This window comes from Capra hircus, chromosome 5 (genome assembly GCF_001704415.2).
Source record: "Capra hircus breed San Clemente chromosome 5, ASM170441v1, whole genome shotgun sequence".
Lineage (NCBI taxonomy): Eukaryota > Metazoa > Chordata > Mammalia > Artiodactyla > Bovidae > Capra > Capra hircus.
In genome coordinates this window covers 57,033,214-57,045,348 of record NC_030812.1, presented here as the reverse complement: position 1 = coordinate 57,045,348, position 12,135 = coordinate 57,033,214, and the positions used below count along the sequence as shown (strand labels likewise).

Here is a 12,135-nt window from a genome sequence, read left to right as displayed (position 1 = left end):
AATATTTTAAAGTAATTAGCCTCCAATTAAAATCAATAAATTTAAATTTAAAAAACAAATAAATAAAAAATAAAAATCAACAACAACAAAAAGATACAAGACACTAATCACTTTAAGTTCAAGTGCTTTAAACGCTTAGTTACAGTATGAACTAATCTGTAAAGTAATTAACCTCCAATTAAAATAAATAAATTTATATTTAAAAAATTAAAATATTCCAACATCAAGTTAGAAATGACCAAATGTTTTGATTCTTCTTACAGCTTCTCATGCAAACAGAAACTTCTGACATTAAAATGCTTCCTGAAAAAAAGAGTTATCATTTCCAAAATAACTGTCTTCCATCAGTCACATTTACCTCAATCACTTCTTTATCACACAATCTAGGTACGTCTTAAACTTAAGAAAGAAGTATAGCCTTTCCAAATAATTCTTATCAAATAATTTCCTTCATGGATCACTTCCCAAGCAGATCTCCACCTCTTGCTCTCCTTGTCTTTCTTTATGCTGATTGTTGTTCTCAAATCCCAAGCCTGCACAGTCTGCAGCCTAGACTGACACATCAATGAGCTAGAACCTGGCCCTCAGCTTAACTTCCTCTCCCTCTGCTTTCTAGCTAAGAATGAGTATCTAGGGAAGAGATTCCTTTCTTATTTTTTTTAACATTTTATTTTGTATTGGGGTATAGCCAATTAACAATGTGGCAACAGTTTTAGGTGAACAGCAGAAGGGACTCAGCCATACATATACATGTATCCATTCTCCCCTAAACTCCCCTAGGAGATTCCCTCTAATCTAAGAGTAGTTGAAATCTGTCAGGTCCAGTGAGTTTCCAGTGATAACTTTGGATTTCTTCTCTTTAAACACATTTGAAAGAAGCAACTGAACTGTTGCCAAATAGAGTTATATAGTAATTTCCTCATCAGAGAAAAGAAAACAAGAAATATTCATGAGACCTGTGTGCATGTGTTTTGTCACTCCGACTCTTTGCAACTCCATGAACTGTGAGCCACCATGCTCCTCTGTCCACGGGATTCTCTAGGCAAGAATACTGGAGTGGGTTGCCATTTCATTCTCCAAGGGATCTTCCCCACCCAGGGACTGAACCAAGGTCTCTTGCATTGCAGGTGGATGCTTTACTATCTGAGCTACTGCTGCTGCTGCTGCTGCTGCTGCTAAGTCACTTCAGTCATGCCCAACTCTGTGTGACCCCATAGATGGCAGTCCACCAGGCTCTGCCATCCCTGGGATTCCCCAGGCAAGAACACTGGAGTGGGTTGCCATTTCCTTCTCCAATGCATGAAAGTGAAAGTGAAGTCGCTCAGTCATGTCCAACCTTCAGCGACCCCATGGACTGCAGCCTTCCAGGCTCCTCTGCCCATGGGACTTTCCAGGCAAGAGTACTACTAGAGCAGAGTGCCATTGCCTTCTCCGATCTGAGCTACTAGAGAAGGCCATATGTGAGACATACTATGTAATGTGGTTGGATAGCATCATAGACTCAATGGACATGAGTTTGAGCAGACTCTGGGAGATAGTGAAGGACAAGGAAGCTTGGCAGGCTGCAGTCCATGGGGTTGCAAAGAGTCAGACACAACTTAGGGACTGAACAAATACTATGTAACAGATACTTAACAATGATCATCCTATTTAATGGGCTTTATGATCCCCATTTTATAGCAGAGGAAAGTGAGAATCAGAGAATGAAGTTTCTTATGTTGATTATAATAATCAAGATCGAGTTGATTATTGTGTTAGAGTTGGTGAGACCACATTCCTTCTCTTGGCCCCACATTTTTGTGAGAATTATACACAACCCAATACAAGCAGCCATGTGTAAGTCATATGCGTAATGGGTAACTTGTCCCTAATTCTGGCATTTTGTTCCCAAGACTAGCTTTGTTTTTTCTGGTGTTTGTTCACTTCAGTTCAGTTCAGTCTGTCAGTCGTGTCCGACTCTTTGCAACCCCATGAATCGCAGCACGCCAGGCCTCCCTGTTTGTATACTGATATTAAATAGGTGATTAATCTGATGAATTAACTGCTATGAAAGTGTCTTTGAGTGGCAAAGGTTTATCCCTCCCAGGTAATATACATATTTTCCCAAGTTCCTCTCCTTAAACTGAACATTTGCAAGTGTGTTCTCAGAAGCAACCCACAGGTCAATGTGGGCTCTGCGCTCCCTCAGTCTGAGCACTCCATTTTTATCTGTTTTACATTTGGTTTATGCATACACTCCAAAAAATGAAAATTACTGCTTATTGTCTTTACCCAGTAGTGTCTATAACTAGGCCAATTACAACCAGGCTGATGTTGCTTAGAAAGTGGGAGTTTTCAGGACATTCATGACCTGCAAATGGTTCCAACTAGGCTGTTTGTCCATGGCCAAGTCCAGCTATGCCCACCCACTAGGAAAGTCAAATGCCATAACTCCATAGCCTCCCTCTTCCCTGCAGCTGATGCTCTTATGCTATGGCCCCCCTACCCCCACCCCACCTCCAAGCTAGTCTCTCTGGACCCTCATCCAACAGCCATATGTTTAAAATTTGTTCCCAGAGTTGTTGACAGGGGACAGTGTTTAGCCTGCTCCAACGAGAATCCCCAGGGCAACTTATGCCTCTTCACTCGATTAATTCCCCAGTGCATGCTCTCAATAGAACAAATATAACCTGTGTCACTTTGGGTTAAGTATAACCTGGATTGGGAGGTGGAGTTTATATTCTGTCTTCTGAGATCATCAACCTCACTTTTCCTAGGACAGAAAAACCCAGGACTACTCTGCTCCTCAAAGTCCTTCTTTTAACCTCCTATATCCACTTCACTTTTAAGAGGACATTCAAAAACTCTGATTCAGCTCCAATCTGAATTAGTGGAAAAACAGAAATGGGCAAGTCCCCATTAACCTGATAAGGGATAGGAAAAGACTATTTCTTACTAATAGAAGCCCCCGGAAGTTTTTATTATTCCTGTGAAATCCAGGATAGGACTTGGCGGCTGATAATGTAGGAAATGCAATACATTTTATATCATTTTGTAATGGCACAGCCTTACAATTTTCACGCACCTCTAAGAATATCTAGGACTAAAATCCCACTATAAGCTATTTGGATAGCCAAGTGAGGAAGAATATTCTTTGTTCACCGCTACATTGACTTCACTTCTCTGTGATTGGGAAGCCTGAAAGTGATACAGACGTGACTATTCAACCTTTCCCTGAAGATTTCAGGTTGGTAACCTAGAGGGCAGGGGCATCCAGAGCATTGTATAACTTTACTTGATCTCTGATGCCTGCTGTGAACTACAACCCACTAGCGGTTTATGGAATCAATTTAATGGGTTGCAATCAGTATTTGAAAAAAAATTAATAGAATAAAATAAAATAAAAGTACTTGGTTGTATCACATGTAGTAAGGAAGGAGTGTTCTATAAAACTTTTATTTATGTTAGATATAGATGTGTTTACCAGAAAATTACTAAAATGTAGATACTCCAAAAATGCTTGAAAATGGCTGCTGTATAAAACAACATATAGAAAAAAATTGTAAATCAATAAGGACACTCTCATATAATGTGATTCTTTAATAACATGAACTCACAAATCAGGAGAGATTTGAAATGCTTTTGAAGTGCTTAAACATGAAGTCTCCTAGAAAACCTTGGATCACAGTTTTTATATACTTTCCCCATAAAATTTCCATACTCACAAATCAAAAATGCTTTATACATGATTTAGTGGATTCATAGACATGGAAAATTCAATCTAGAATTGTTTAGAAATCTTACTTTAAATATTTTTAAGCTCCCAAATTTTCCTTAGAAAATAATAAAATCTCCTTGTCCTTATGAGGAAGCAAAACTCTAGATCTAAATATTCTGAATGTGCTTATGTAAGTAAATACAAATTTTTATTCTAATCTAACACTGACTCAATGGACATGAGTTTGGGTAAACTCATGGAGTTGGTGATGGACAGGGAGGCCTGGCATGCTGCGGTTCATGGGGTCACAAAGAGTAGGACATGACTGAGCGACTGAACTGGACTGGACTGAATATTTACTGAATCCTAGACAGGTATATCAGAGAAGGCAATGGCACCCCACTCCAGTACTCTTGCCTGGAGAACCTCATGGACAGAGGAGACTGGTTAGCTGCAGTCTGCAGGGTCGCTGAGTCAGACACGACTGAGCGACTTCACTTTCACTTTTCAGTTTCATGCATTGGAGAAGGAAATGGCAACCCACTCCAGTGTTCCTGCCTGGAGAATCCCAGGGACGGGGGAGCCTGGTGGGCTGCCGTCTGTGGGGTTGCACAGAGTTGGACACAACTGAAGTGACTTAGCAGCAGCAGCAGCAGACAGGTATATGGAATGGTTCAAGGAACAGAATGACATAATCCTAATACAGAGGACTTTGAATTCTAATGGACAGACAAGGAGAGAAGCATGGAGGGTCCACTGGGAAGAAATGAGGAGCTGGTACTTTTTGACATCAAGGGAATCAAAAGGAGTTGAACAAGAAGGAAAATGAGAGACTGCTATAGTCACATGAAAAATAAAAGCAAAAATGGCAGGGGAGAGTAAGAAAAACAGCTAGTCTGAGCAAAGTTAGACAAATGACATAGAGCAATAAATGGAATCAGTAGAAAGAAAGAAAAGAGAATATGGAAGAAAGAAAATTACAAACTAGTCTAGAAGGAGGCAGCTGCTGGAAGCATTCCTTTAATAACTCATTCCAAAAGCTATTTAAACATCATCTATGAGGCATATATTTATTTCATATTGGCACTGGGGAGAGTCCCATGTGGGAAAATAATGACAACTTTTCTATGCAGGGCAAAAGAGACTGGCAAGGACCCAACACCATTCAGTTGGGCCACTGGGCTGGGTCATATTATCAGAGGAAAAATTCATCTCCTTTTGTTTTTTTCAGATTCCATCTGTCCATTTCAGAGCTCCTCTTCCTCTATCACCTTTCATTACTATCACTTTTCTACCTTGAGATAAACTTTTTCAGCAATGAAAAATAAAACCGTGTTGACTGAGTTCATCCTGCTGGGTCTAACAGACGTCCCTGAACTCCAGGTGATGGTTTTCATCTTTCTGCTCCTCGCCTATTTACTCAGCATCATTGGAAGTCTGACAATCCTCATCCTCACCTTGCTGGACTCTCATCTTCAGACCCCCATGTATTTCTTTCTCCGAAACTTCTCCTTCTTAGAAATTTCCTTCACAAGCATCTTCATTCCCAGGGTCCTGATCAGCATCACAACAGGGAACAAGAGTATCAGCTTTGCTGGCTGCTTTGCTCAATATTTCTTTGCCATATTCCTGGGGGCCACGGAGTTTTACCTTCTGGCTGCCATGTCCTATGACCGCTATGTGGCCATATGCAAACCCTTGCATTACACAACCATCATGAGCAGCAAAGTCTGCACCCAACTTGTTCTCTGCTCTTGGCTGGCTGGGTTAATAGTTATTATACCACCAATCACTCTGATGAGTCAGCAGGACTTTTGTGAATCCAATAGGCTGAATCATTATTTCTGTGACTATGAGCCCCTTCGGGAACTCTCATGTTCAAACACAAAACTCATAGAGAAGGTTGTCTTCCTTGTGGCATCGGTGACCCTGGTGGTCACTCTGGTGCTAGTCACTGTCTCCTACACGTCCATCATCAGGACTATTCTGAAACTCCCCTCTGCCCATCAAAGGACAAAAGCCTTTTCCACTTGTTCTTCCCACTTGATTGTCATTTCTCTCTCTTATGGAAGCTGCTTCTTCATTTATGTTAAGCCCACAGCAAAAGAAGTGGACACATTCAACAAAGGAGTAGCTCTACTCAGTACCTCAGCTGCACCTTTGCTAAATCCCTTCATTTACACCCTAAGGAATCAACAGGTAAAACAAGCCTTCAAAGATACCGTCCAGAAGCTCATGAGTCTTAAAGAATTTCAGGATTAAAGCCTTTATGGATGAGTCCTTACTATGTACCAAACTCTCTGCCAATTACTAGGCTTCCAATATACAGTTAAACTTCAGGCCAGTGAGAAAGACTGGAAATAAATAAATTATAACCTGTAAGTGTTCATATAAAGAAACAATTAGGCTTTATCAATGAAAAAGCAGTTCCGCCTGAATTAGTGAGTCAATAAATGTTTTCAGAGGGAGTGCCATTTAAACTCAGTGCCATTAAACTCAATCTTAACAAGTAGGAATAGGTCAAGCAAGTAAAAATAAGAGGAAGAAACTTGAGTAGAAAGAATATTGTTGGTAAGAATACTAAATTTCAGTCCTACAAGATTGAGCAAATGTTGTCATTCATTCATTTCAGTGAAATAAAAAGGAGAAGGAGAGTTGAGGAGATAATATTTTTTAGTTTTGAATTAAGTTAAATCCCATTTTAAGTAAATTAAGTGCTCATAATGTCAAGTCACTTGGATTTGGGACAAGATTTTCTCTCAAATGGTAAAGAATTCACCTGCAATGTAGGAGACAGGAGTTCAGGAAGATCTTCCCTGGGTCAGGAAGATCCCCTGGAGAAGGGAATAGCTACCCACTCCAGTATTCTTGCCTGAAGAATTCCATGAACAGAGGAACCTGGCAGGTTATAGTTCATGGGATCGCAAAGAGTTGTACATGACTAAGAGACTAACACCTTTATTTCTATTTTTTATGGATTTAGCAATCCATAGCTATTGAAATAGAAATTGATGTGAAAATTGAGGGTGTCATGAATAAAAGAAGGTGAGCAGAAGAGGCAGAGAAGATGATAAGAAGTCAACAGAGGAGTTCCCTGGTGATCCAATGGTTAAGAATCCACCTGCCAGTGCAGGGGACAAAGTTTCAACCCCTGGGCCAGGAATATCCCACATAAACCCATGTACAGCGACTACTGAGCCCACTCGCCTAGAGCCAGTGCTCTGCAACAGAAGCCACCACAATGAAGAGTCGCCCCCGCTTTCAGCAACTAGAAAAAGCCTGAGCAGCAACAAGGACCCAGCACAGCCAAAAATAAAAATTTTAAATAAAAAAAAGAAGTCAACATATCTGTGGAATTCATGGGAAGAGAACGTTTCAAGAAATATAAATAATTGGTAATGTGAGATGCTTCAGAACCCAATTAATATGAAGAATGACATTATGACAATTAGGGTGTTCTTATTGATCATAACCATTTTCAAAAATGTGGAATTTGAGGATAGGACAGGAAGAAGTCTGACTGTAGTGGGATACTGGTGGGTAAAAGCTAAAAATTTAGGAATTGTAAAATGGAATGTCAAGAGTGGAGAAGTGAAAATAAAACCAACCTCCAAATTATGTTCCCTCATTTGTCACTACTAGTATCTATGCTTTCACAGTACATAGTATATCACAGTATACATCATAAAAATGGTTATACTAAACTACATTCTCTTCTTATCTGTAAGATTGCAAACTTCAGAGTTAATATTTTTGACCACAGTTCCATCTACAATATCAACCAGCGACAGGTGTTCAATAATTCACTGTTGAAAGGATAAATGAATAATGGATGAGTAGATGGGTGGGTGGGTGAACAAATGAATGAGAGAGCCCAGAACGGAATCTTTTTAAGTGAAGAACTCAAAACTTTGAGAGTTTATATACTGAGAGCAATGAATTAGCAAGGCATGCCTCATATGAATGACTTAGATCTGCCTGGAAATTCCTGTTTTACAAATGAGGGAATGGAAGATCAAAGAGGTGAAATAAGTTGTGCAGGGTCACACAGCTGAGTGCCTGCATTAGAATTAAATACTAAATACGTCTGATGCCAGAGTCCAACTGCTGAACTTCTGAATAGTACAGCCTCCACCCACTCTAACTAAAGTCCACTCTTCTAAGTGTTTCTAAGTATTTTAAGTAGCCTTGGATTTCGGCTGTCTCCAAGCTTTCAACAAGCTTTCATTAGAAGCCTTTAGGAGGTGAATCTCTTTAGGAAGTTGAAAGCTTGCAAAAGCCTATATTATCCCACCTCTGGCTCCTGACCTCTTAAGAAGCTTCTCCTTTTCACATCCATATCTCTTCTGAAACACATGGATCTTCTATTATCCTCTTTAATAGGGATCAACTTTTCATCCACAGAGTACAACTCAACTCAGTTCAAGATGCTGAAAAAACTTCAGAGCTGATGTTTGAAAGGCAGAATTGTGGTGCTTGAAAGCAACTTTTCATGAAAATAAGGTGTATTTGAACATGCGACAATTGATATATACAAAATAGAGGTTTTGCTTGCTTTGTGCCTTTCATGGTGGTAGCAGGGGTGAACTTTCAAAAAGGACCCAATACTGATATCTGTAAGAACAGATATCTCAGGAATTCCATGATGGTCCAGAGGTTAGGGCTTAGCAATTTCACTGCCATAGCCCAGGGTTCAATCCCTGTTTGGGGATCGAAGATCGTGCAAGCCACATGGCATAGCTAAAAAAAGAAAACAAACAAACAAAAAAGCACATATATCTGCTTTTAGAGAACTCCTATAGAATTCCATTCCAATCAGCTATATCCGATACAAAATTTAAAAAGTAAAGTTTGGGAAAAGAAAGAATTCAATTCCATTATTTAAAATGGGTTCTCTGTCAACCAGCCCCAGCCCCAGTAACTAGACTAGCTTTTCTACAACTATCTTAAGACAACTTGTCAGCTGCTTTAATTGACAAAAGTTATTTTCAAATCTCATTCTAAAAGAATATTCAAATGAATATTCTAAATGTATGTTTCAAAGTATGCTGTTAAGCATCCCCCCTCCCCACAGCGTGACTGAACTAGTGAGCCTAAAAAACCAGCAAACAGAAGAAGTTAAACAGAGGGAACCGCCTTGGAAGTGATCCCACATGGCCCACAACATCAGAGAAGGGCCAGATATATTTTTACTATTTTTAAAATCATTCCTTTTTTTTCTTTTTTTTCTAACTTTTTTTTAATTCTTAAGTCTTCTATTTCTCCTCTAATTTTTATTTCTATAACCTACTATTACTTTTTTTTTTTAAGGCAAACACCATATATAGTCTTTGGGTGGTTGTTGGTGTTTTTGTTTTTGTTTTTGTTTAATAATTCTTGCTTTTCTTTCTCTTTTTTTTCCTTTTTTTCTTTCTTCCTTTTTCCTTCTGCTTCTTTTCTTTAATATTGTATTTTTGAAAATCCAACCTCTACTCTAGATTTTTAATCTTTGCTCTTAGGTTTTTGTTGTCAATTTTGTACATTTAAAAACCCAAACTTCACTACCCAAGTTCACCTGAGAGTGAGATTACTGGCTTGACCACTCTCTCCTCCTTTGGACTCTCCTTTTTCTCCACCAGGTGGTCTCTGTCTCTTTTCTCCCCCATCTCATTCTAACTCTCTATCCAACTCTGGGAATCTCTGTGTGTTCCAGACGGTGGAGAACACCTAAGGAACTGGTTACTGGCAGGATTTGTCTCTCTCCTTCTCATTCCTCTCTCTTATCCTCCTGGCCACCTCTGTCTACTTCCTCCCTCTCCTCTTCCCCGTATAACTCCGTAAATACCTCTGAGCGGTCCAGACTATAGAGCACACATAAGGAAGTGACTACTGGCTAGCTTGCTCTCTCCTCTTTTGATCTCACCGCATCTCATTCCAGTCACCTCTAACTACCCCCTCTATCTTCTCTTCTCCTTGTAACTCAGTGAACCTCTCTGAGTGTCCCTCAATGTGGAGAAACATTTCATCTTTAACCTAGATGTTTTATCATCAGTGCTGTATAGATGGAGAAGTCTAGAGGGTACTGTAAAAATAAAACTGAAAACCAGAAGCAGGAGGCTTAAATCCAAAGCCTGAAAACATTAGAGAACTCTTGAATTCAGGGAACATTAAGCAATAGGAGCTCATCAAATGCCTTCATACCTACACTGAAACCAAGCTCCTCCCAAGGGCCAAAAAGTTCCAAAACAAGACATACCATGCAAATTCTCCAGCAACACAGGAACACTCCCCTGAGCTTCAATATACAGGCAGCTCAAAGTTATTCCAAAACCATTGACATCTCATAACCCATTACTGGTCACTCCACTGCACTCCAGAGAGAAGAAACCCAGCTCCACCCACCAGAACTCCAACACAAGCCTCCCTCACCAGGAAACCTTGACAAGCCACTGATAGAACCCCACCCACAGTGAGGAAGCTCCATAATAAAGAGAACTCCACAAATTACCAGAATATAAAAAGGCCACACCAAACGCAGCAATATAACCAAGATGAAGAGACAGAGGAATACTCAGCAGGTAAAGGAACAGGACAGTTGCCCACCAAACCAAACAAAAGAGGAAGAAGTAGGGAATCTACCTGAGAAAGAATTCCGAATATTGATAGTGAAAATGATCCAAAATCTTGAAATCAAAATGGAATCACAGACAAATAGCCTAGAGACAAGGATTGAGAAGATGCAAGAAAGGTTTAACAAGGACCGAGAAGAAATAAAAAAGAGTCAAAATATAATGAATAACGCAATGAATGAGATCAGAAACACTCCGGAGGCAATAAATAGTAGAATAACGGAGGCAGAAGATAGGATTAGCAAAATAGAAGATAGAATGGTAGAAATAAATGAATCAGAGAGGAAACAAGAAAAACGAATTAAAAGAAATGAGGACAATCTCAGAGACCTCCAGGACAATATGAAACGCTCCAACATTCGAATTATAGGAGTCCCAGAAGAAGAAGACAAAAAGAAAGATCATGAGAAAATCCTTGAGGAGATAATAGTTGAAAACTTCCCTAAAATGGGGAAGGAAATAATCACCCAAGTCCAAGAAACACAGAGAGTTCCAAATAGGATAAACCCAAGGCCAAACACCCCAAGACACATATTAATCAAATTAACAAAGATTAAACACAAAGAACAAATATTAAAAGCAGCAAGGGAAAAACAACAAATAACACACAAGGGGATTCCCATAAGGATAACAGCTGATCTTTCAATAGAAACTCTTCAGGCCAGGAGGGACTGGCAAGACATACTTAAAGTGATGAACGAAAATAACCTATGGCCCAGATTACTGTACCCAGCAAGGATCTCATTCAAATACGAAGGAGAAATCAAAAGCTTTACAGACAAGCAAAAGCTGAGAGAATTCAGCACCACCAAACCAGCTCTCCAACAAATTCTAAAGGATATTCTCTAGACAGGAAACACAAAAAGGGTGTATAAAACCGAACCCAAAACAATAAAGTAAATGGCAACAGGATCATACTTATCAATAATTACCTTAAACGTAAATGGGTTGAATGCCCCAACCAGAAGACAAAGACTGGCTGAATGGATACAAAAACAAGACCCCTCTATATGCTGCTTACAAGAGACCCACCTCAAAACAAGGGACACATACAGACTGAAAGTGAAGGGCCGGAAAAAGATATACCATGCAAATAGAGACCAAAAGAAAGCAGGAGTGGCAATACTCATATCCGATAAAATAGACTTTAAAACAAAGGCTGTGAAAAGAGACAAAGAAGGCCACTACATAATGATCAAAGGATCAATCCAAGAAGAAGATATAACAATTATAAATATATATGCACCCAATATAGGAGCACCGCAATATGTAAGACAAATGCTAACAAGTATGAAAGGGGAAATCAACAATAACACAATAATAGTGGGAGACTTTAATACCCCACTCACACCTATGGACAGATCAACTAAACAGAAAATTAACAAAGAAACGCAAACTTTAAATGATACATTAGATCAGTTAGACCTAGTTGATATCTATAGGACATTTCACCCCAAACAATGAATTTCACCTTTTTTTCAAGTGCTCATGGAACCTTCTCCAGGATAGATCACATCCTGGGCCATAAATCTAAACTTGATAAATTCAAAAAAATCGAAATCATTCCAAGCATCTTTTCTGACCATAATGCATTAAAATTAGATCTCAATTACAGGAGGAAAACTATTAAAAATTCCAGTATATGGAGGTAGAACAACACACTTCTGAATAACCAACAAATCACAGAAGAAATCAAAATATGCATAGAAACTAATGAAAATGAAAACACAACAACCCAAAACCTGTGGGACACTATAAAAGCAGTGCTAAGAGGAAAGTTCATAGCAATACAGGCATACCTCAAGAAACAAGAAAAAAGTCAAATAAATA

General features: G+C 39.2%; 1 protein-coding gene across 1 annotated transcript; it reads left to right on the top strand.

The window, feature by feature from the left end:
* On the top strand, positions 5,015-5,959 carry LOC102170675 (olfactory receptor 2AP1). The gene has a single exon (XM_005680435.2). The coding sequence runs from the start codon at positions 5,015-5,017 to the stop codon at positions 5,957-5,959; it is 945 nt and encodes a 314-aa protein (XP_005680492.2).